This window comes from Somniosus microcephalus, chromosome 1, assembly GCF_052327205.1.
Source record: "Somniosus microcephalus isolate GS21.2 chromosome 1, FLI_Smic_1.0, whole genome shotgun sequence".
Lineage (NCBI taxonomy): Eukaryota > Metazoa > Chordata > Chondrichthyes > Squaliformes > Somniosidae > Somniosus > Somniosus microcephalus.
In genome coordinates, this window is record NC_140987.1 from 385,900,381 (window position 1) to 385,926,477 (window position 26,097).

The 26,097-nt window shown below is 46.1% G+C and overlaps 1 protein-coding gene across 1 annotated transcript in view; it reads left to right on the forward strand.

Annotated features, from left to right (window-relative positions):
• LOC147125073 (ATP-binding cassette sub-family C member 5-like) overlaps positions 1–26,097 on the forward strand; it is a 243,980-nt gene that overhangs the window by 209,762 nt on the left and 8,121 nt on the right. The window contains exons 22-29 of the mRNA XM_085997000.1: positions 1,395–1,523; positions 3,186–3,372; positions 11,425–11,514; positions 13,948–14,137; positions 15,041–15,200; positions 15,393–15,471; positions 16,967–17,080; positions 24,349–24,513. Of these exons, the coding sequence (XP_085853126.1) occupies positions 1,395–1,523; positions 3,186–3,372; positions 11,425–11,514; positions 13,948–14,137; positions 15,041–15,200; positions 15,393–15,471; positions 16,967–17,080; positions 24,349–24,513 (1,114 nt within the window). The remainder of the gene's footprint in view (positions 1–1,394; positions 1,524–3,185; positions 3,373–11,424; positions 11,515–13,947; positions 14,138–15,040; positions 15,201–15,392; positions 15,472–16,966; positions 17,081–24,348; positions 24,514–26,097) is intronic.

Here is a 26,097-nt window from a genome sequence, read left to right on the forward strand (position 1 = left end):
TGGTGAAGGTACTCTCATAGTGCTGTTAGGGAGGGAGTTCCAGGATTTTGACCCAACGACGATAAAGGAACGATGATATATTTCCAAGTCAGGATGGTGTGTGACTTGGAGGTGAACTTGGAGGTGGTGATGTTCCCATGCGTCTGCTGCCCTTGCCCTTCTTGGTGTTAGAGGTTGTGGGTTTGGGAGATGCTGTTGAAGAAGCCTTGGAGAGTTGCTGCAGTGCGTCTTGTAGATGGTACACACTGCAGCCATGGTGCGTCGGTGGTGGAGGGAGTGAATGTTTAAGATGGTGGATGGGGTACCAATCAAGCAGGATGCTTTGACCTGGATGGTGTTGAGCTTCTTGAGTGTTGCTGGAGCTGCACTCATCCAGGCAAGTGGAGAGAATTCCATAACACTCCTGTTATGGGGTAAGTGAGCTGATCTCAGCTCAAATACTGCTGGGACTCTACAGCTAGCTTCATTGTCGCTGAGTTAGGGAGCAGAAAAAAATCAACCAGTGTTTCTACTCTGCTGGAAAGGGTACATGCATGGACATTGAATGATTGGACTTGGCTGCGAAACATATAGTCGAATATTCACTATCTAGGCTCACAGATGAAGAATGGGCACTAGAGTGAAGTAACAGAGGGCTGCCAGTAACTTTGGAACCGTATCTCAGTACATTTCTGTTTTGGGTCAAAAGGGAAGAAAAGAGGAAAAAAATGGCAGCATGTATTTGCAGTACCAAAGTTCTGTTTAGTCCCCTTCGATGACAAGACCAGATTTCTGATTGGTCCCCTTGGAGGACAAGACACACTCAGCAGTTTGTCTGGAATGTGTAATTAGATCCTGCCTGCCTGAGTAATCAAGATCTTTGCAATGTGTAATTTGATCCATTCATTGTGACAGCCAGGCTCCAGACAGAGCTCACAGTGCTAACACTACTGCTTTCAGAGAACAGACAGGGCTCACCCTCCCAGGTTAGGACCTTCCCCCCACCCCCCAACAAGTTCCTGACCTTCTTCCCCTCTGATCTGCTCTCCTTTCCCCCCCTTTGATCCCCCCTCCTCTTTCCTCCCCTTTCGATCCCCTTTGCTCTCTCCTCCCCCTTCAATCCCCTCTCCTCTCTCCCCCCCCCTTTGATCCCTTCTCCTCTCCCCCCCTTCAATCCTCTTTGCTCCCTCTCTCCCCTCTGAGCCCCTCTTTCCTCCCCAACTCCCCATCCATCCAATCCCCTGACCTTCTCCGCACAGAGCCGAAGAATCGAGTGCGCATGCACAGTACCAAATGGGCGCGCATGCGCAGAGAAAGTCAAAAAAGCAGTGCAAATAATCATTCCGGAAAAAAATTGGAGTGGAAAGGAAGTGAATAATTGGTAGTAATATGCTGAATTCTGTGCCTCTTGGCAGGGTGTTAGTTCGTGAGCTTAAGCGTATGGACAGTATCAGCCAGTCACCGTTTACATCTCACATTACCTCCAGTATCCAGGGTTTGGCCACCATCCACGCTTATGACAAGGAAAGTGAGTTCCTGCAAAAGTGAGTAGCAAATACTTTCTCATCAAAGTAAAACGCTAAAATATATTAACTGTACAACGAAGCACAATTAATATATGTAAAAGATCAAATAGATATTAACTAGTTACATTAAAATATAGTAGAGCCCCTATATAATAGTCACAAAGAGCTATAGAAAGGATTATATTTTAAACATGTCAGTCTTCTGTGGTATTGTACATGGAGAGACGATGCCAAGTGTAGTCATCAGATAAAATGGGATTAGAGTGCGGGGGATAATTGGACCAGTGCACAGTTGTAATTTAATCCCCATTTTAAAGCCATACAGCCTTTCCTTTTTTCACATCGTACTATTAATATTTATATTTAAATAGCAAAATTTACAGCAATGTGGGAACCAAGAGAAGTAGAGTTGGCTGGAACTGAGGCTCTGGTTGGAGAGAATAATTACAGTGTGACAAGTTTACACAGGCAGTTTCCATTATAAATGTGGACATAGGAATTTATAGTGGAAAAAGTTGACACAAATGTATGACAAAAACAAGACAACTGCAAGTAAGGTTTTGTGGACAGGAAGTCCGTGTAGATGTAAAATTTTAATGTATTATTATAGGTAGGTGGAACGGACATCATGTTGGACATAGGTAGCAGCCCATGTATTCCTTGCATCAGTGAACGCCAGTGATCAATAAGAATCAAATTGCCTTGATCTACCTAAAGTGTTCTGAGTCAGAGAGACGTGGTTTCAAGACCCATTCCACATAATGTAAACTGACACTTCATTGCAGGACTGTGAGAGTGCTGCACGGTTCGAGCTGCCTTCTTTTGGATGAGTCATCATCTTGAGGCTCAGTCTTCCTGCTCAGGTGGTTGCAAAAGATCCCATGGCAGTATTTGAAGAAGTACAGGAGTGTTCTCCCAGGGTCCTGGCCAACATTTATCCCTCAACCAACATCACTAAAACAGATTATCTGGTCAATTATCTCAATTTAGTTTGTGGGACCTTGCTGTGGGTGAATTGGCTGCCATGTTTGCCTACATGACAACAGCGACTGCACTTCAAAAGTACTTAATTGGCTGTGAAGTGCTTTAGGATGTCCTGGGGATGTGAAAGGCACTAAAAAATGCACATTCTTTCTTCTCTCATGACAACAAATTTAATGTACCAATCCATTAGCCGCTTGAAAACACAATGCAGGATCATGAAACTTGCATTTGTACATAAAATTATGAAAAGCCAATAACAAAAATTAAAATTAAATGTTATTTGTAAAACATGCAGGCACTAAAATCACACTATTTTGATGTCAAATTAACACAATTTCTATACTAAATAAAAATAGACGTAGAATAAATATTGTTCTCTAAGGTGAATATAGTCTCTATCTGTTTCCGAAGCTTGAATTAGAAAAATATAACCAAAACACATATTTTAGCCACGTTTTGCCAGTTAATTGGTAATACCTGCTTTTGTGCTGGTAGATGTCATGAGTGTAGCTACTAAATAATCGTGTAGAAACGACACTGCTGACATCTGGTGGCAGAACATCCTGCATAACTATTGAAGCTGTTTTGCTGTTGGTTGATGTAGTTAATCTCAGTGCACATCTGTAATACACACCCAGCGTTGCAGAAATCAGACTTATTGCCACTTAATTCTGTGTTGGTGCCACTCCTTCTCAGGTACCAGGAGCTACTGGATTGTAATCAAAGTCCACATTTCCTATTCAGCTGCGGCATGCGATGGCTGGCTGTCCGCCTCGATCTCATAAGCATCATACTCATCACCGTGGTGTCAGCAATGGTGGTTTTCATGCATGGAAGAATTCCACCAGCCTATGCAGGCCTTGCCATCTCCCATGCAGTCCAGGTAACTTCAAATTAAGAAACTCCCAACTGCAAGTCATTTGTAATATTTACCTGTGAATGAGTAACAAAACTGGAAGCTGGTCAGAAAAGTTAGATGATGGCCCCTATAATTAGGTTCCAGCATTGAACTCGTGCCCCGATAGCTGTCATTTAATAAAACAGTTAGGAGGAAAAATTCGGTTGCTTTGTGCTTCCCGTTAGTGCCCCGAGCGAAATTCAGCGGGAGGTTAGCGGCGGCGGTAGCCGGTAGCGCCCCACGACACTGTGCCTCCGGCGATGACTTCATTGCCATGCGCAGCGCCCCGGCCACAAACTTACCGCCGGACGCTATGTTTGACAGGGTCAGGGTACCATGTTTGCGGCCGGGGCAGTGCAAATTAAAGGGTAGGTGCCAGGCGGCCATTTTGTTTTGGGCCGCCTGCCAGCACCTGCCCTCTCTGACCTCCTCCCGCGGGGTGCCGGCCGCGATCGGTCAGCCCGACACTCCTTTTGAGTGCCGGGCTCTTTTGCCGGCACCCCACTCCCCAGTGGTCCAGCAGGGCCCCGGTGCACACTGCGCTAGGCCCCTCCCCTTTAATCAGAGGGGGGAGGCCTGTAGTACCGCGGCGCAACATGCCGATGCGCGTGGCGCTGTTGCACGTAGTGCCGCGATATTGAATGGGAATGCCCCAAGAGGGAGCGGGAGCACTTCCAGTAGCACCCCGCCTCCGGTGAAGTTAGCACCCCAAAGGGGGCACAACCCAAATTTTCCCCCTTATTAGTTTAGTTTAATTTATAATGAACTTGTAAGATTTCAGCCAGAGTGACTACGCTTGTCCTCAGTGGCCCGAGCAGTGGAGGAGAACATTTAGCCAGGGCTCCTGCTTTTGATTGCTGTACATTGGCCCATCCTGGAAAGTGGGTGTCTAAACATTGGGTGAGGCCAAGATCAGGTTCACCTGTGCTATCTCTTCCTTCTCCATCCACGGGTGAATAGCCTGACCAACACCCACAATCTACATCCCAGGGTACTTAAGGAAGTGGCCCTAGAAATAGTAGATGCATTGCTGGTCATCTTCCAGAACTCGATAGACTCTGGAACAGTACCCATGGATTGGAGGGTAGCTAATGTTACCCCACTATTCAAAAAAGGTGGCAGAGAAAAAGCAGGGAATTATAGACCGGTAAGCCTGACATCGGTAGTGGGGAAAATGCTAGAGTCCATTATAAAAGATGTAATAGCAGAGCACTTGGAAAGCAGTGACAGGATCGGACAAAGTCAACATGGATTTACAAAAGGTAAATCATGCTTGACTAATCTACTGGAATTTTTTGAGGATGTAACTGGTAAAATAGATAAGGGAGAACCAGTGGATGTGGTGTATTTGGACTTTCAGAAGGCTTTCGATAAGGTCCCGCATAAGAGGTTAGCGTGCAAAATTAAGGCACATGGGATTGGGGGCAAGGTATTGACTTGGATAGAGAACTGGTTGGCAGACAGAAAGCAAAGAGTTGGAATAAACGGGTCGTTTTCCGAGTGGCAGGCAGTGACTAGTGGGGTACCGCAAGGATCGGGCCTAGGACCCCAGCTGTTCACAATATATATTAATGATCTGGACGAGGGAATTGGATGTAATATCTCCAAATTTGCAGACGACACAAAGCTGGGTGGGAGGGTATGCTGTGAGGAGGATGTCATGAAACTCCAGTACGATTTGGACAGGTTGGGTGATTAGGCAGAAACATGGCAAATGCACTATAGTGTGGATAAATGTGAGGTTATCCATTTTGGTGGCAAAAACAGGAAGGCAGATTATTATTTGAATGGCAATAGATTGGGAGAAGAGGAAGTGCAAAGAGACCTGGGTGTTCTTGTGCACCAGTCGCTGAAGGTAAGCATGCAGGTGCAGCAGGCGGTTAAGAAGGCAAATGGTATGTTGGCCTTCGTAGCAAGAGGGTTCGAGTACAAGAACAAGGATGTCTTGCTGCAGTTGTACAGGGCCTTGGTGAGACCGCACCTTGAGTATTGTGTGCAGTTTTGGTCACCTTACCTGAGGAAGGATGTTCTTGCCATGGAGGGAATGCAGCGAAGATTCACCAGGCTGATATCTGGGATGGCAGGAATGACGTACGAGGAGAGATTGGGTCGATTAGGCTTATACTCACTGGAGTTTAGAAGATTGAGAGGGGATCTCATCGAAACCTATAAAATTCTGTCAGGTCTGGACAGACTAGATGCAGAAAGGATGTTTCTGATGGCCGGGGAATCCAGAACCAGGGGTCATAGGCTAAGGAGAAGGGGTAAGCCATTTAGGACTGAAATGAGGAGGAATTTCTTCACCCAGAGAGTGGTGAACCTGTGGAATTCTCTGCCACAGAGGGTGGTGGAGGCCAGTTCATTAAATATATTCAAGAAAGAGTTGGATATATTTCTTAAGGCTAAAGGGATCAAGGGATATGGGGAGAAGGCAGGGACAGGGTACTGAATTTGGATGATCAGCCATGATCTCATTGAATGGCGGAGCAGGCTCAAAGGGCCGAATGGCCTACTCCTGCTCCTATCTTCTATGTTTCTATGTTCCCACAACGCCAACATGTTCCAGTAAAGGTCAAGGGTGGGACCAACAAGCCCAGGGAACCCTGGATGTCAAGGGATATACAAGAATGGATTAGGAAAAAAAGGGAGGTTTTTGGCAGATACAAAGGACTAAAAACAGTGGAAGCCCGAGAGGAGTATGGAAAGTGCAGGGGGGTACTTAAGTAAGAAATTAGGAGAGTGAAGAGGGGGCATGAAAAAACACTGGCGGGCAAAATAAAGGAAAATCCCAAGGTGTTTTATAAGTATATTAAGGGCAAGAGGATAACCAGGGAAAGAGTAGGGCCCATTAGGGATCAAAGTGGCAATCTGTGTGTAGAGCCGGAAGATGTGGGTGAGGTTTTAAATGAATATTTTGCATCTGTGTTCACTATGGAGAAGGACGATGTAGGCATAGAAATCAGGCAGGGGGATTGTGATCTACTTGAACAAATTAGTATTGAGAGGGAGGAGGTACTAGCGGTTTTAGCGGGCTTAAAAGTGGATAAATCCCCAGGCCCAGACAAGATGAATCCCAGGCTGTTGTGTGAGGCAAGGGAGGAGATTGCAGGGGCTCTGACACAAATTTTCAGAACCTCTCTGGCCACAGGGGAGGTGCCAGAGGACTGGAGGACAGCTAACGTAGTACCATTATTCAAGAAGGGTAGTAGGGATAAACCAAGGAATTATAGGCCAGTGAGCCTAACATCAGTGGTAGGGAAATTATTGGAAAAAATTCTGAGGGACAGAATTAGTCTCCACTTGGCATGGATTAATTAAGGATAGTCAGCATGGCTTTGTCAGGGGTAGATCATGTCTAACCAATTTGATTGAATTTTTCGAGGGGGTGACTAAGTATGTGGATGAGGGTAGTGCAGTTGATGTCGTCTACATGGACTTCAGTAAGGCTTTTTACAAAGTCCCGCATGGGAGACTGGTCAAGAAGGTAAGAGCCCATGGGATCCAGGGCAATTTGGCACATTGGATCCAAAATTGGCTTAGTGGCAGGAGGCAGAGGGTGATGGTCGAAGGTTGTTTTTGTGACTGGAAGCCTGTGTCCAGTGGGGTACCGCAGGGATCGGTACTGGGTCCTTTGCTGTTTGTAGTGTACATTAATGATTTAGATATGAATGTTGGAGGCATGATCAGTAAGTTCGCAGATGACACAAAAATTGGTGGAGTGGTAAATAGCGAGGAGGGAAGCCTCAGGCTACAGGACAATATAGACAGGTTGGTCAGATGGGCAGAACAGTGGCAAATGGAATTTAACCCTGAAAAGTGTGAGGTGATGCATTTTGGGAAGACTAACAAGACAAGGGAATACACAATGAATGGTAGGACCCTAGGAAGGACAGAGGATCAGAGGGACCTTGGTGTGCATGTACATAGATCCCTGAAGGCAGCAGGACAGGTAGATAAGGTGGTTAAAAAGGCATATGGGATACTTGCCTTCATTAGCCGAGGCATAGCATATAAGAGCAGGGAGGTTATGATGGAGCTGTACAAAACGCTAGTTAGGCCACAGCTGGAATACTGTGTGTGGTTCTGGTCACCACACTATTGGAAGGATGTGATTGCATTGGAGGGGGTGCAGAGGAGATTCACCAGGATGTTACCTGGGCTGGAGCGCTTCAGCTATGAAGAGAGACTGGACAGGCTGGGGTTGTTTTCCTTAGAACAGAGAAGGCTGAGGGGGACCTGATTGAGGTGTACAAAATTATGAGGGGCATAGATAGGGTAGTTAGAAAGGAACTTTTCCCCTTAGTAGAGGGGTCAATAACCAGGGGGCATAGTTTCAAGGTAAGGGGCAGGAGGTTTAGAGGGGATTTGAGGAAAAACTTTTTCATCCAGAGGGTGGTTGGAATCTGGAACTCACCGCCTGAAAGGGTGGTAGAGGCAGGATCCCCCACAACATTCAAGAAGCATTTAGATGAGCACTTGAAATGCCATAGCACACAAGGCTACAGACCAAGTGCTGGAAAATGGGATTAGAATAGATAGGGTTTGATGGCCGGCGCGGACACGATGGGCCAAAGGGCCTCTTTCTGTGCTGTATAACTCTATGGGGGAGAAATTCGATTGTTAGCGCCACCGATTAATGCCTAAAGAGGCCGAGAAGTGGGGCACTAGCCAATATCCGAGCGGGCGCAAGGCGCCTAGCGCCTCGCCCCATATTGAGCATGCATTTAGCGCCAGCGCTAAATCTTAGCGCCCGCTCATGGGCGCAGGCTGATTGTGACGTCATTTGAGTGTGCAACGCCTTTTGGGCGCCCCGGACCGGAAATTCAGTGGCACCCCCCTCCGTAGCGCCTGGCGCTATTAGTGACAGCTTACCTGGGCCTTACCAAGTCGCTCTCGGGCTGGAGGAGCGTTATTTAAAGGGGACTGGTGTGGTTTAAAAGCGGCAGCCATTTTTGGATCACAACTTCCTCGAGAGCTACAAAGAGTTGCTGAGCTGCACACTGAGAGCCATTTGACCACTGAGCCAGCGCAGGCAGACGATCTTCAGCCTTCTGACCATCACCTTGCTGTTGGTGAGCCTTGACAACGGGGAACTTTCCTGTGGGCACTTATTATGGGGGCTGCATTGGAGGGGAACATCCTGCTGCTGAATCATCTGGAAAGGGCACGGAGACGCTGGGAGAGGGGGGCGGGCATGGCCAGACGGAGGAGGGCCAACAGACATCGCCACAGCAGACCTTACGCTTGGCAGGGTTATCTGACAGCAGTTTTCCTACATGAACATGCTGGAGGAGCAGTGTGTCAGAAGGCTGCGATTTAGAAAGGAGGTGGTGACTGAGCTGTGCCAGCTGCTTCAGCCAGATCTGCAGCCTCAGATAAGGTGCAGTACATCTCTGTCGGCGGCTGAGAAGATGGCTGCTGGCCTGAACTTCTACGCGAGCGGCTCTTCTCAGGCTGCGCGTCAGAGGCTGATCAGAAGTAGCTTCTAGGCCCCTCTCACGGAATGCTTGCTGCCATTCCAAGAACAGGAATGGAACCGGTCTGATACCCCCAAGCCTGTGAAGGGCACGATGCATGTAAATAGCAGGCATGGCCATTGTAAATGAAGAAAGTGTTTCATTACACAAAATGTGGTTCCTTCAAACATGAGAAAGCTATGGCACAAGAAAGCAAAACTAATACATTGACACATAACTGCCTCTCACACCCGGGAGACTGTCCAAAACATAAATCACGTTCCGACCATCTTCCTTGGCCTTGATTCCACTGCGCCAACCAAAGCATCCAATGCCCCATCAGTGAGGCGTTCCGCCCTCTGCCTCACCCTTTCCATGTCTTGCTAGGCTGGTGCGCCACAGGTAGGCTCCCACCGCTTTGAAGGCCTACAAGGCAGTGAGTGTGTCTGGTGATGCCAATTGACCTGCCCCTTTAAGAGCTGGCCGGCGCCACTGTGTCTCAGGGAAAGTGATTATTGACCGCACCCTCGCTGCGCCCCGCCGCCGCGAAATTGGGTTGCGCTGCCGGGTTAGCGCCTTAAGAGTAGCGTGTAGCGCCTGATTTAGTGCCGCAATCACCTTTAGGGGCGCTGCAACCCAATATCGTGTTAGGTGGCGCTAAATTGCGCTTGGCGCTAAACTTTGCGCATCGCCAGGACTAGTGCCCCAAACGCGGCTATACCGAATTTCTAGGCCCATGACTCTATGGGCTAGAAATTCAGTAGGCTTTGCGCCCAGTTTTCGCCCAAAGAGGGCTTTTGCGCCACTTGCTGAGCTTTCGCCGATATTCAGCGCTGCGCTAATGGCGGCGTTAGCCAGTAGTGCTGCGCCGCCACCGATGACGTCATCGGTGTGCGCAGTGCCCCGCTACCGCCCCGCTACCGGCCTGACCGCCATATTTAGTTGCGGCCGCCTCTTCCGCAGCGGCCGCAAACAGCGATCAGAAAACGGGGCCGTCCTGTAACGTTAGTGGGGTGAGTTAAGGCGGAGGTGCGGTCGGCCACTTTTTCAGCGGCCGCCTGCCCGCACCTCCTTCCCCGGCCTCCTCCACCACCCCCCCCCGCGGCATTGCCGGCTGTTTTCCGGGAGCCCGGCACTTCTCCGTGGTGCCGGGCTCATTTGCCGGCACTAGCAAGCGGCGATCTCGCTGTTGCAGGCACCTCCCCCTTAAGAGAGGGAGGAAGGCCTGCAGTACCGCAGCCTGCCACTCCGCAGCGGGTGGCGCTGCGGCACCTAGCGCGCCGATATTCAGTTTCAGCGCCCCAAGCGGGGGCGCCGAAACCCTTGAATAGCGGCCGCCTTCGAGTTGGGGCGCTGAAACTGAATTTCCGGCGGGCGCAAGTGGCTCCGCGCGCAGCGGTACTTTCTGGGCGCGAGCGAGCTGGCCGCCCCAAACTGAATTTCTAGGCCTATAAGTTCACTAACGAATAATGGCAATTTGTGTGAGGTACTGAAGAACCGTTATTCTGTGAAAGTGACCTCCACATGAATCACTGCCTTCAGGAAAGGAAAGAGAAAAAGGGATAAGATTCATTTGTGACATTATTAGTGAATGTTCTAGTATCACATGATGCACAGCATGGATTACAGGTTTACATGGCGAGAGTCTGTGGAGTGGCCAGAAGAGGCCAAGGTAAGTTTGAAAAAATAACTTTATATGGACTCTTTGTGGGCCAGGCAGAGCAGGAGTGTTCCTCCTGGCCCACAGAGATACATCCAGCCTCCCCTGCCCACCATTCTTAATTTCTCTCTCTCTCTCTCCTTTCTCACTTACCTTGCCGGGGACTGTTTACATATGTTGCCCGTGGTTAACCCCCTCTCCCTGCGACTTTCCATTCCCGCCTGCTGTCGTTGATGTGATTCCCGCTGGCCTCAGGTACCAAACAATTTTGGGGTATTCAAATGAGGCCTTGGAGTGAAAATCTTCTGGGCCTCACGCTCCAGGCGACCAGATGGATAGCCACCCGCTTCATCTCCCGCACCCCTAATTTCTGCCCCCAAGTTAAAATTGACCCCAGGGACTCATCGTACAGTCTTCCATTCAAACTCATTCTTTCTCAGGAACATACATCTATGGAACTGCTTAACTTCCTCAGTCTTCCCTTTCCCCTACAATCTACAGGCTTTTAAAATCCAAGCTTAATGTCATCTAACCATTACTGCTTGATTTAGCATCTTTTTCCTCATGCATATCAACCTTAATGTCCTGAACCATGGGCCTTGGCCTTTCACCTCACTTTCTCAATATAAAAAGAGGCATGCTGTCCCTGGGCACAGCTGGAATCGGGAACTCATCACGTGAGGGACTGAGGGCACAGATCTCTGCCTTAAGAATGTCACCGCATAATGTGTTGGAGTAAGGTGCCTCTGTCCTCACCAAAATGCTTTTACATGCAATTTTTTTTGATCAAAATTTTTACTTCAACAAACTGCTGCCTAGTATCTCTGACTAAATTAGTCTTTTAGCTAATAAAATACACTCTACTGACAATTTATTTTTTCTCATAAGAATATCTCCTTTCCCTTTGTTTTTATCAATCAGCTGACAGGACTCTTTCAGTTTACAGTCCGCTTAGCATCAGAATCAGAAGCCAGATTCACATCAGTAGAAAGGATCAGGCATTACATAACGGTGAGTTTTGTAGCTCTGATTGCAGCTCAGATCACATTTACACTGGTTCCAGTAATTTACAGGTTAAATCTTACATGTAAAATGTACTTAAAATGGAAATATTATTGTTCAATAACTGCTTGTGTGTGAAGTATTTAGCTGTGTCTCTGTCCCACAGTGGTAAGTTTCAAAATCAAATCGCCTTTTTTCCCCCCAGATACATGCTACTGTAGCTCTGTTAGATATCTGTTCTATCAAAATCACATAGATCTGAGATGTGGGACAGTGTGAATAAAAGAACTTTATTAAAAACTATGAATCCTGACCTAATGGCACAATCAGTCAGTCTTCATTACAGATGTTGCCATCATGCTTTCCTCTTTGCCAGTGCTACAGCTGTTTTTTAAAATTCATTCATGGGATGTGGGCGTCGCTGGCAAGGCTAGCATTTATTGCCCATCCCTAATTGCCCTTGAGAAGGTGGTGGTGAGCCGGCTTCTTGAACTGCTGCAGTCCATGTGGTGAAGGTACTCCCACAGTGCTGTTAGGGAGGGAGTTCCAGAATTTTGACCCAGTGGCAATGAAGTATTGGCTATATACTTCCAAGTCAACTTTGCCTGTTGTCACTTTTCCATTTAGGTCTTTCCACACACTGACTTACACTGTCACTTTGGTCTTTCACATAGTCCAGCCTGGACCCCCTGGTGGACTCCACAAACACAATTCGGAGATGCGCGGTGGCTCTACCACTTACAAGGTATGCTGAGTCCCCAACACAAGGCCAAAACCCTGAATATTAGATCTTGGTCTAACTTCCATACCTTCCGGTGCACTCCTGGCTGAATTATGGGTGTGCACCAGAAGGGCCACGGATTTTCAGCTCTTGGCTCAATATCAATAGTATCCTTTAATCAATGGTCCAGAAATTCGGGTCTCCACGGGTGAGTACGCACGGGTTACTCACCCGTAGGCCCAATGGAAGTGCCGGTTTCCTGCATGCACTGCGCATGCGTGGGAAACCGGCACTTCTGTTCCTCTGAACGAAGGGGTTCAGAGGTCGAATGCGTGCGCAGGAGAGGCTGCGCGTGTGCATCGAACTTCGGTTTTTCTCACAGGTTTTCCCGGGAGGGTAAGCCTGCAGAATTTAGAAATGTGAAAAGCAGGCATAAGGCCTGCTTTTTACAAGGTAAATGGTGAATTAATTAAAATTAAAACATTTTTTCCATAGGTTTATTATTTTTAAATACTTTAAAGCAAGGTAAGTTTATTTTTAGCCTCGTTAGAAAATAAAATTATTTTTTTCAAAAATTTAAATTATTGTTTAAAATAGTTATTTCATGTAATTTATAGTTTATTTTAAAAATGTGATGTTTTTTAAAAATGTATTTGAAGATTTAGTGCTATTTTGGGGCCGTAGTATTTATAAGTCTTGACAGCACTTCCTGTCAGACTTATGAATGGAGCATTCCCTGCTCCGATTAGCTCCCCATGGCCCACGTGATCCCAGGGGACACATCGAACTAACTGCGCCCCTGGGATACGCAAGCACTGCGTGCCGGCAGCTGAACCAGGCCCCGGATTGGAATTCCACGTGGGTCCTCAGCTCAACGGCCGGCGCGCAAGGTAAGTGCAGATCGGGGGCTTGCACCCGCGGGAAGCCCCCGACCCGAATTTCTGAACCATTGTTTGTTTTGATTTTGTCTGTCTCTTAGCCTGTTTATCCCTGTCCACTACTTGCCACCTTAATGTAAGAAGTCACACAACACCAGGTTATAGTCCAACAGCTTTATTTGAAATCACAAGCTTTCGGAGCGCTGCTCCTTCTTCAGGTGAAGTGGAGAAATGCATAAAGACACAGCTTATATAGTCAGAGAATCATGTCAGATGTTTACAGGTAACCTTTCCAACTGCCATTTATCGCACCTCGGCAGAGAGATAATCACAGCAGTCAAAGGTGTGAATGGTGTCCAAACAGGTCATGCCACCTTAATAATATATTAAAATCATTAAATAATAACCACACTTCCGAAGTATTTTACCTCATGATTAAATCTTAGGGTTTCCTTCCACACAGAATGATCTACACACCCCACTCAGAAGTCTGTAAGAAGTGATTCATCACTGAATAATTTAACGTGCAATTGCTTTCTACTGAACTGCGACACAATCTTGATGGGGAATTTATATTGTACAATTATACAGTGCCTCCTTGTCTTGCCTTGTTTTCCGTGTTGTGCCTATAAGCTGCTGATCAGAGGCACCCTGTGAGCAGTAATATAGCACCTCTTAATTCATGATATCACAGGGAAGAAACTTCATGTTAATGAAGAGAGGATTCTACACAAGACGTTTGCCCCAACCATCTTTTGTCATCAAACCCTTTATTGTTTGATGACTGCCATGTTACTGTTACAATTTGGTATTGTCATCTTTTATATTCTGTATCACTTTCAGAATTTGGAATCCGAAGCACCATCCCATATTCCAGAGACAGCACCTCCCCCTGACTGGCCTCAGGAAGGACAAATCCAGTTTGATGAAGTGGAAATGTGTTACCGTGACAACCTACCACTTGTGCTGAAGAAAGTTACATTTACCATCAAACCTAGGGAAAAGATTGGAATTGTGGGAAGAACAGGCTCAGGTGTGTATTTTCTCTTTTTTATATTATAAATTATTTTTGAAAAATGTTGAAATTAATTGAAGAGGTTGTCAAACATTTTCAAATGGTGTTATTTATATTAAATAATGGTGGGGAATTTTAACCTAAGCGACATCATTCTGACAGTTAACCTGGAATCAGGACATTGAATCTTGAATCATTGGGTTCTAATAAAGGACCCTTTGTTTCTCCGAATTGGCACTGTGTGCAGTTAATAATTCAGATTACAGATTTAATTTTTACTAAAGGATTAGACTGAAGTTTTTTTTTAAGTTTCTGCTATCAAAGCTGTCTGGAAGGATGTTTAGTGTAAAATCTTGATAGACTACATTTCTCCACCATTATCATTGTTATTAAATAAGCAGTTTTGCTCTGCAAATAGTCAGGAACTTACTTTGCTGACATTTGTCATTATGAATTGGTACATAAAAGGAAGAATCTCCTGGTGTATCTGACACCACTGAGCTGTCGGAGAACCTTATTGTTGTGATGCCATTTAAAAGTTTGTAAGAAGCTTTCTCATTAGTTTAAAAAGTACCTTAAATAACTAAACCATTTGGGGAAATAGCTCTAGTGCTTCAAGACATGATGCCCAAACAAAAGGTTATGAGATTGAGTCCCAGGACTGCCTGTCGTTCAATTAAGTATGTAAGTTTTAGCCATTTTCTGTTACATTTCTAGATGGAAAATAATTAAATCATGTGGGTGGCGAGGAGGAAATTAATGCCCTCATACTTCCCACTATAGTCATTACTGCCTCACCCACTTAGCTGGAGGAGATTATGTGATGACTGAGTCATTTTATGAATGGAAAGAAACTTGAGGGAAGAAGGTGAATACTAACAAAAAGTATTAATTTACTCGGTGTCATGGTTTTATACACAGGGAAATCATCCCTGGGCGTGACATTGTTCAGACTGGTAGAAATTTGCAGTGGCTCCATTACAATAGATGGTGTGAAGATTAGTGACATTGGATTAGATGACCTGCGAAAGAAGCTAGCCATTATCCCACAGGAACCCATGCTCTTTGTTGGGACTGTCAGGTATGTATCTGATGAAACTAAGGGTGCTAGCGATCTGGTATCTTGGGAATAATAGATTGGGGAGTGTAGACTGTAGCATATGTGAAAAAAATCTTCGTATAGCTGAAGCCTGGATCCTCGGGGCAGCATCACAGCTATATTAACCATGAAGACACATTATGGAGATTTTTATGATTCTGTGTTTATTTTCAGGTCAAACCTTGACCCCTATAATCAGTACACTGATGCTCAAATTTGGGATGCATTAGGAAGAGCTCACATGAAAGAAAGTGTAAGTACTAGTTAAATACGAGTGACAAGTAACAAATTTTGATTGTATCACATGTACCTGGTAGGTTTTATTTGTCTATAATATTTAATTAGGTCATAGTGTCTCCTCTGATGTCATAACCATTGTTATAACTTTGTGAGATCACAAGGCTGCCTTGTCACATCACAGAGCAGCATACTTGTCTTTAGTGTTGTTATTTTTCAACGGATTCATATAAAGACAACAACAAGCATTGAGAGAGCACCTTTAACATAGAAAAATGTCCTATGGTGCTTCAAAGAGGTGTCATTTCATTTTTTAAAGACTCTACAGTGAGACTGTCAGGATAGCTTGAATGACAGGCTCATCATATAACGCTACTACCTTGTGGCAAGTTATATTTATATGGAGCAAATTAGCAGCTCAACTATTTGAAGGAATATTTTGTGCAGTTTTTGTAGTTCAAGAGACTTTGATGACTCTGCTCTGTGATGTCACTGATTTGCTTTAATTCCAGTACAAATAGAATTTTTAAAATTTGGTCAACTCCCTTGATAAGCTGGACTTTGCCTGGTTTATTCGTTCAAATGGCAGGGTTTTCATTTTATTCCATTGATTAGTTAGGTTTCCCAATTGTATTCCACTGATTGACTGGGTTTCCTTACTGCAGCAAGATGCACTCTTCTGAAGCTTTCCCAACTCCAGAGGAGCACATCTTGCTGCAACAGTGTGTTACTTTCCATTTTCTTGTGCAGAGATTGTTACAATCCTATCAACTAGTGAGAACAGCACAATGATGTGGAAATTAGGTCACTGAAAGCTGCATTGAAATCACACCTATTATACAAAGGATCCATCATCAGAGACAAGTCTGAACCCCATTTGTTTGGTCTGGATTCAAACACGGCCCATAGGAAAAAATTCCGAGAAATTTTTCAGTGATGAGTTATTGGTTAGTCTCTGACATAACTGAATGAATACTTTGAACTCACATTCACACAATGACATTCTCTGCGCTGGCAGCTCCTTGTAAAATCTTAAGTACAACTTAAAACAAATGATAGAATATACACTCCTGCTGATCAGTAAGTTTTATTCCATACAAGTGACATTCATTCAGTTGCATTAAAATTCACTAGTCACAAGCCGCAGTAAGGGATTTTGTATTGGGTTCAGTTTGCCCTCAGGATAAGCTCAGAACTACAACTGTCACCTGCCAATAGGTGGTACTCTTTAGAGATGAGGTGCATTATTGAACAGAAAAGGGGAAGCTTTACTCGGCATCTAACCTGTGCCACCCCTGACCTGGAATTGCTTGATGCTAACAATCAGTGCCTAAAATGGGAATGTGTTCCATTGTTTGGAATTAACATCTCTCAGATTGATGAAATCAAAAATTTACCAAAATATTTGTGATAAGAAAGGAAATAGATTTTCAGTTCTTGAAAGACAAAGTCTGGAACAATTGAATTGACTTTATTAATGTATCACATTTTTGGATGTATGGATTTCACAGGTAGCTCAACTGAATGGGAAATTTGACTTTGAAGTCATGGAAAATGGAGATAATTTTTCTGTGGGAGAGAGGCAGCTATTGTGTGTGGCTCGGGCCCTGCTTCAGCACAGCAAGGTAAAAGTTTCAAAGGTATCCTTCAGCAGCTTTCATGCTGGAAAAAATATTGGTTGAAGTGAAGAACGGCCAATCAGCTTGAAGGGTTAACAAGCCATGAGATATGGGCTTGAAATCCAGAGTTTTTGATGAGATATTTCAGGTACTAAAGTACAGAGGTGATTCTGTATCAGGAATTTAAATAATGAACAAAAATTAAGAAAGCTACTTATGTTTTTGGAGAAGAGGAGGCTTCAAGGTAACATAAGCTGCTGAAAATGTAATGCTAATGCCAGATTTTAAGGGGGCTAGATTTGCAAAGATAGTAAGTGACTTGAACCTGATTAATTAGGCAGTCCAATTAGCCAATCAAAAAGGTTAATGGAATGCTAGCCTTTATATCTAGAGGAATAAAATACAAGGGGGTAGAAGTCGTCGTCGTACGTGTCTTCATACTGTTCCCTTTGGAGAACTGTATGAAGTGGTGGAAGGATTTCTGGCCGCGATTAACGCTCCTTCCGTGACCGCAACCATCTTCGTACCAGCCATTAGGGTGGTTAGTCCTATGGCGGGAGGGTTTTACGGGCTCCCACAACCCATACGAGGGGGGGGGCCACCCACACCCACGGGCGCAAGTATCCTGCTGGATGTCAACCCAGAATTTAGAGCCGGAGCTCCGACTCCACTTGCCGGGACTGTCTGGAGCGGGGTTCGAAACCCTACGCCTTCTGGCCCAGCGGCGGGGATGCTACTGCTATGCCGAAGGCCCACTCCGGGTAGAAATAATGCTATATAAAGCTCTGGTTAGACCACATCTGGAGTACTGTGAGCAGTTCTGGGCACCACACCTTAGGAAGGATATAATGGCCTTGGAGGGAGTGCAGCGTAGGTTTACCAGAATGATACCCGGACTGCAAGGGTTAAATTACGAGGAGAAATTATACAAATTATGGTTGTATTCTCTAGAATTTAGAAGGTTAGATTTGATCGAAGTTTTTCAGATATTAAAGGGAACAGATAGGGTAGATAGAGAGAAACTAGTTCCACTGGTTGGGGAGACTAGGACTCGGGGGCATAGTCTAAAAATTAGAACCAGACCTTTCAGGAGTGAAATTAGGAAACACCTCTGCACACACACAGGGTGGTAGAAGTTTGGAACTCTCTTTCACAAATGGCAATTGATGCTAGATCAATTGTTAAGTTTAAATCTGAAATAGATAGATTTTTGTTAACCAAAGGTATTAAGGGATATGGGCCAAAGACAGGTATATGGAGTTAGATCGCAGATCAGCCATGGTCTCATTGAATGGCGGAACAGGCTTGAGGGGCTGAATGGCCTACTCCTGTTCCTATGTTCCTACGCAGCATGGTAGAAAAACGGAATGCCATCAAAACCACCCTTGTACAAAAGGAAGCCATGTATGTCCCTAGAGTTAAAAGAAGAGTAAAACTAAGCCAAAATGTACAATGCAAATCAGATTTAAGCAGAAATATTTTTACGTGCTTAAAGAAATTAGTTCACGGGAAAACAGGGATAGGTGTCATTCTCAGCTAAAGGTATAGGGCACAATTTTAACTCAGGTGCGGGCTGTTGTCGTGTTATCCGAATTTCGTGTTTCCCACACGAATCTAAATGGATGTGGGAGATTGATGCAATTTTAACTCAATTGGCCAATTGATTTCCAACGTGTGGGAAGCCTTTGTTTGCAAAGGGGTTTTTCATAACTGAAAGTCCCCTCCGATGACGTCATCATTGCTGCTGCATTTAAGGTCCACAGCAAGCCTTGCTTCTTCTGCAGGCTTCCAAGCTTCCTCCATTTGGTGTCAGAGGGACCTGCAGGAAAGATGACAAGTGGGAGGGCAAGAGCAGCTCCTCGCTTTGACGAGGCGGCACTGCAGGCATTGGTGGATGGGGCTAGGGCCCACAGGGAGGTCCTGTTCCCTTCATCAGGGAGGAAGAGGCCTCCCACTCAGACCAAGGCTGTGTGGATGCAGGTGGCTGAGGAGGTCGATTCCTTGGGAGTCACACGGCGAACCTGAATACGGTGCAGGAAAGATTTCATGACCTTCAGCGCACTGGAAAAGTATGAATTTCCCATCACCCTCAATCTGATCCCCATTGCCTTTCCTCACCAGCACTCGGCTTTAGCAATCTCTTCCTCTACACCCCACTTGACACTGACATCCATGCACCCTTACCCATTCCCTCTCTCTCTATGCTCACATTCACATAACTATTCCACCATGCAGCCCTCACACTCCCTATCACTCTGATGCTTTGAACACAACTGACAACACACAGGGAGGGCCCTTGGTCTTGCATCCTCACTCCATCTTTGTCTCCTTCTAAGGATCTGTGCTATGCAATCTCTACACTCACTCCTTCATTCTCACTCAACCTCCACTTGTCTCCCTCATTGCAGGAAAAGAGAGCTCACAACAAGAGAGAGCGAGCCAGGACAGGAGGAGGGCCACCCTCAATATCCTACCTGACCTCCTGGGAGGAGGCCGCCCTGGAAATCATCAGCATTGAGGATGATTCGCGCATGGGGGACGGACAGACGGGTGCAACACAGCAAGCTGGTGACAGAAAAGTTTCCCATCTCTCTGACATTGCATGAGTCACTGATAATGATTGTGAAGCTGTAACAGATGCACTTATGAGCATCTGCAAAAAGCTATGTGCCTGTAGCCTTTGCGTCACATCTCTGACTCTTTCCTTTACTCCCCCACAGGACCATCACAAGCATCCGTCCCCCCTAGCCAGGAAGAAGAGGCTGAGCAGCCAGACTCCTCAGAGGAAGCTGCAACCTCTGAGGGAGCAGAATTCAGTGCACCCAGCACCAGCGCAGATACTCGCACCTCAGTGGGACCTTCGGGACATAGAGTAGTGTTGTCACCTGGTGTATCACAGCTCACAAGTGAGCATCAGCAGATTGTGGAGACAGGGACAGCAGTGGAGTGTCCTAGTTGGAGGGCGCAGGACTCTGCCAGCTCGGCTCAGCAGCATGTTGACCCTCTGCCTCTGGGTCCATCCATAAGATCAGAGGTGATGGAACTCCAGGCACAGATGCAGGAGTCTCTGGCAGGTTTTGTCTCTAGGGTCGCTGCGAGTGTGGAGTGAATGGAGGAGTCCATAGCGAACATGAGCAGAGCCTTTGTGGAGTCATTGGCGCATGAACGCATCAACACTGAAAGGATGGCTACCTCTGTGGAAACGATTGCTTCCTCCGTGGTAAGGCTGGCTACCGTACAGGAGAGGATGGCTAAGGTAGAGGAGAGGCGGGCTACAGCCATGGAGGAGCTTGGTCGCCAGGGTATGGAAAACATGGTCATTGTTCAGAGTAGAATGACATCTCTTGAGGAGCGATGGGCATCTATTGAACATAGAAACCAGATCTTCATGGAAGTCCTTCTGAGTAGTACTGCCATTGCAGATACGGGTCCCCATGACCCCCCCTGATGTGCAGCAAGGTGCTCTCCAGCCACTTGCAGGCGTGGAGGGGGAGCTGACCCATGAGAGGGAAGTTGCTGGCAGACCTCAAGGAAGTGGGGGTTCCTCTCCAAGCGCTCACACTTCCATGCCACTGCAGAGCCGTCGGTCAGAGCCCCACCGGAGTCCACACCCAAGTGAGATAGACGTCTCAACCCCTGCACAGCCGCAGGAGCAGCAGACTGTTGACGAGCCCTCACAAGCTCGCCACCCCAGAGGACGCCCGCCAAAGGTGTCGAGACAGGAGCAACAGGAAAGTGAGCAAGAGGCCTCCACGTCTGCTGAAGCCACAGGGGAACCACTATGTAGGAGCACGCGTAAGAGGAAGATAAAGCACAAGTAGTCACAAGGATAGTCACTTGGGTGAAATTTGATGTATTGTTAGAAAAAGCCATCAGATTAATAATGTTAATAAAAAGTATGATGGCTACTGCTGTAGTTGTGGCATGTGTCATTTCGCGAATGGGACTTTCACATTGAGGGCTTAGGATTACTTGCAATTGTCAGTATGCTGGTCAAATAGCTAGGAATCCGCAGGGTCTTGGCTGCTCAGATAAGAAGCTGCGAGGCAAAAGTGTCTGATTGACTAGGCTAAGCAAATCTGGCCAGTATGAGTGCATTCCTTGCATCCCAGGCAGCAATGTTCTCGCGTAATGCTGCCGCTGGTTGATGGGCCTCTGCAGGATGTTCGTTTTCGCCCTCCTCCTCCCCCTCCTCATCTGAGGAGGATATGTGAGGAGCCACTTGGTCCTCAGGAATCTGCAAGCCACGACGCTGTGCCATGTTGTGAAGTGCACAGCAAACCACGACGATTCTTGAGACCCTGGCTGCTGAGTACTGCAGGGCTCCACCTGATCTATCCAGGCATCTGAAGCGCATCTTCAGCAAACCGATGGTTTGTTCAGTAATGGACCTGGTGGAAATGTGGCTGGAGTTGTAGCGCTCCTCAGCTTCGTTGGATGGACTCCTCAACGGCGTCATCAATCACGTCCTCAGGGGATAGCCCTTGACTCCAAGTAGCCATCCATTAAGTTGTTCTGGTGGACTGAATAGCGGAGGCACACTAGACTGGCGCAGTATCAAGGAGTCATGGCAACTGCCAGGGTACATGGCACAAACATGCAAAATCTCTTTCTTGTGGTCACACACCAGCTGAACGTTAAGGGAGTGGAAGCCCTTGCGGTTGATAAAAATACCTGGATTGCGATGGGGTGCCCTAAGGGCCACATGTGTGCAGTCAAGGACGCCCTGTGCCCTTGGAAAGCCTGCCAGATGAGCTAATCCAACCGTTCGTGCCGTGACACTTGCTCGATCCTTGGTGAAATGGATGTGATTGTGCACGAGGGCCAAGAGGGCATCGGTTACCTGCGTTATGCAAGTGTGTGCGGCCGCCTGGGAGATGCCGCTGATGTCTGCTGCTGATCTCTGGAATGAGCCTGAGGCAAAAAAGTTGAGTGCGGTGATGACTTTGATGGCCACTGGTAATGCTTGTCCACCTGGTCCTCTGGGCAGCAGGTCTTGCTGTAGCATTGCGTAGATGTCAGTCACTACCTCTTGCGAAAGTCGGAGCCGCCTTTGGCACTGCTGCTCAGACATGTTGAGATAGGTGACCCTGCGTCTGTAGACCCTGTTTGGGGGGTATCTCCTGTGCCGACGGGCTTCCAGGCGCTGGCCCCTTCTGGTCTGTGCAGCCTCAGGTGGGTGAGCAGCAGCCGCTGCTGGTGCTGCTGGTGCTGCTGTTGCTCCTGGTTCTGCTGCTGCTGCGGCTGGTGCTCAAGCTCCTCTAATGCCCAGATGGGAAGGAAATAAATGGCTTCCATGCTTCTGGTATATGCCTCCGTTGCGGAAGCGCTGAGTGAAGGTGGCGAGAGGGGTTTCCCAGGAGGCCACACTGGAGATGGTGTGAGGCTCCAACCTTCCACAGGTGTGGTTAAGCCTTCGAAAAGTTGCCCCAGGCCTGAGACCAGTAAGTCCTGCCACCTGCAAATGATGGGTGATCAAATCTCCTCTTTAATGGTTGACCTGCAGTTGATAGTCAGCAATCCAATAGTGCTCCCGCCAGGCTTCACATTCGTGATTCCCACCAGGCGTGTTTTACTTGGGAGAAGGGTTAAAGTTGCAAGGGCCTGTTAAAATAGGATTATAGAGGCCATTTAGTAGTAATTAAGGGCCTTAAAGACCAGTCCCGCCTGTTGGATGTGGAACGGAGTCGGGACCATCAGACACGCCTGAATTAAAATTGCTCGGAGTTGGGAACCAGGCGGGGTGGGTGGGGGGGGGGGTCCCGCCCTCCAGTTTTTGTGATTTTAACCCCCCGCATGCCTCCAAGCCCGACTCCACGGCTCAATGAAAATCGAGCCCATAGAGTACAAAAGTGTGGAAATAATGATGAACCTGTATAAAACACTGGTTCGGCCCCAACTGGAGTACTGTGTCCAATTCTGGGCACCACACTTTAGGAAGGATGTGAAGGTCTTAGAGAGGGTGCAGAAAAGATTTACGAGAATGATTCCAGGAATGAGGGACTGCAGTTACGTTGATAGAAGCTGGGGTTGTTCTCCTTGGAGCAGAGAAGATTGAGAGGAGATTTGATAGAGGTGTTCAAAATCATGAGTGGTCTGGACAGGGTAGATAGAGGGAAACTATTCCCATTGGCAGAAGGGTCGAGAACCAGAGGACACAGATTTAAGGTGATTGGCAAAAGAAGCAAAGGTGACGTAAGAAAAACTTTTTTACACAGCGAGTGGTTATGATCTGGAATGCACTGCCTGAAGGGTGGTGGAGGCAGACTCAATCGTGGCTTTCAAAAGGGAATTGGATAAGTATCTGAAAGAAAGAAATTTGCAGGGCTAAGGGGAAAGGGCAGGGGAGTGGGACTAGCTGAGTGCTCGATGGGCTGAATGGCCTACTTCTATGATTCTATGTCCAAGACTAGTGTCACGAAGCTATTGCAAAAGCAAATTGTGTTTGGGATGTTTTTCTAGGTTGGGTCAATAGAAAACAAAAGATGCTATACTGTGTTTGTACAAGACCTTGGTTAGGCTTCATTTAGAATGTATTGTACTGTTTTGGTCCCCTCACATGGTAGATAATATAGAAGCCCTGGAGAAGGTTCAGGGGAGCCACTAGATTGATACCTAGTTTAAAGACTTCTAGTTACTATGATAGGCTTAGAGAGCTTGGGCTTTTTGCTCTAGAAAAGTGTAGACTTCGAGTAGATATGATTAATGTCTTTACAATAATGAAAGGATTAGATTTGGTCCATGTGGATTGGCTATTTAAGTTACATAGGTTAGGATGGACCAGCGGACAAGTGTATAAGTTACATGAGCACAGAACTAGGTTAGATGTCAGGAAGTACTTATTTTCAGAGACTTATACCTCGAGAACAAGTTGCCAGCTCATGCAATTAGTTCAGATTCGTTACAAGGATTCAAAAGGGAGCTGGATAATGAGTTTCTGAGTGTGGCCAACATAACTACATGTAGAAGGTAGGTGGTTCTGGGGGATGAATCCTCCAGTCACCATGGTCTCCTGGAAGTTGTTTGATCACCTTTGGGGAGGTGGCGGTGGGGGGGTGCGGGGGTTGGAGAGGAATCTCCTGAGTTTCCAAAAATTCCCTAGAATTTTTTTCTATTTTTTTTTGTCTCCCCCAGGAAATTGCCTGGCTGGTTAGGGGTCATGGTGAGCATAAGTTGCATGCACTTTTTTTTCATCTGTTCTTCTGTTTTGCATTCCACCAAATGGTACTTTCCAGCTCAGTGCTGTAACTTTGAAATGTGTTCTTTCAATGTAGATTTTACTGCTGGATGAAGCCACAGCTGCCATCGATACAGATACCGATGTATTGATTCATAAGACCATTCAGGAGGCTTTTTCCGATTGTACAATGCTGATCATAGCCCATCGACTCCACACAGTGCTGAACTGTGACAGGATCATGGTGCTGGACCAAGGGGAGGTAAGATATTTTTGCTTGTCAGAGTTAACATTTGCAACTAGATCAGTTGTTGGAGACTGAAAGCTGATTTATTTTGAAATTCTGTTTTCTGCTACAATTGGCCTCAGCCCCCCTGGGTTAAAGAGGGGAAAAACACACCCAAGGTTCCTGCTCGGAATAAAAATGATCCCTGCTTGAGAGTGCACAGGTGAACGTCGCTTTAGGAGATGGAATGGAGTGACCATGTCGCCCCTATGATAAAATGAACATTTTTTGTCTAAGTTTTAGCTTGGTATTCAGTCACAATACAGAAAGAGCTTAAAACCAGCTTCACTCACAGAAATCATGTCACGGCTTAACTCAATACAGTGTTTCAAAGATGAGTCAGTTATCTCAAGTCAGTTTGCTTGAGGGAGGAGCCAAGCCACAACTCAAACAGAATTATGTGATGATATTTGTTCAAATAAGTGTCTGATTGTTGGCTGCTTTTGAATTTAACAGACAGTTACTTAAATTCAACAAAGCCCACGTAATTGTTTCTGGGGTATTTATTAGCTCGTACTGTTCAAATAAATCAATTTAATCAAAGACAATCTATCTGAGACTTTGAAAAGGTATTAGTTAAGGTAGATAACTCCTGTAGTTCATGAGAAAAAGAAAAACGATTCAGTACGTAAGAAGATTGATTACAATTAGTTTAGTGCAGAGTTGCAAACTATTATTTTCCATTATATATGGGCAGTTAGTAAAGTTTAACAATTACTGGGAAAATATGTTGGCCCTGATTTTGCTCTCAGTGGTGAAGGAACGGTACTCGCCATTCACCTCACTGACAGTTGCCCACAGAGTTTTTGTGGGCTTGTCAGCGGAGATTTCCACTAAACCAGTGTCTGTTTCAGCATGGTGCCCTCTACAGGGGATCTGTGGTGTTTGTGAGCAGAACAAGAAACAGCAAGGCTCTTCAACCAATCAGATTGAAGAATCTGCACTGAGACAAGCAGAGTCCAAACCAGGAAGTATAAAGCAGGAAATATAAATCAGATTTAAATGATGTACAGAAAGCGAAATAAAGATTGGGAAATAAGATGGGATTAAGGGAGAAAGATAAAAGAAAAACAAAATATATATATATTTTTAAAAATCTCCAACATTCATTTTCTTCTGAGGGACTGAGACTCCATACTTGTAAAATTAATTTTTCAGGGCCAGAGAGGTTGTTCAGAAATAATTATCACTTATTACGTCGTCAAAAACTCACTTACTCCTAATGCTTTTTCAGCCACTTTTAGTGTTGAACTAGTGGGCAAGTACAGAAGGTTCACACTGTTGCAGTCACTTCAATGCCGGGTCTATTGGTGAGGACTGCAACAGCGCACCCTGTGGAGTAATGGGGTATCTCTGACAGCAGCTTCTGGTTTTCCGCATTTAATTGCGCATGTGCGGACGCTAGAAGTTGCTGTCAGATTTACCCTGTTATAACACCGAGCCTTGCCGTTATTATTACCAGCAAAATGTGGGTCATTATGTTTTTGCTATTTATTAATTTCTTCACTTACTGGCCAATAAATGTATTTGCCAGTTAAAGGCTAAAACAAGATCTAGTAT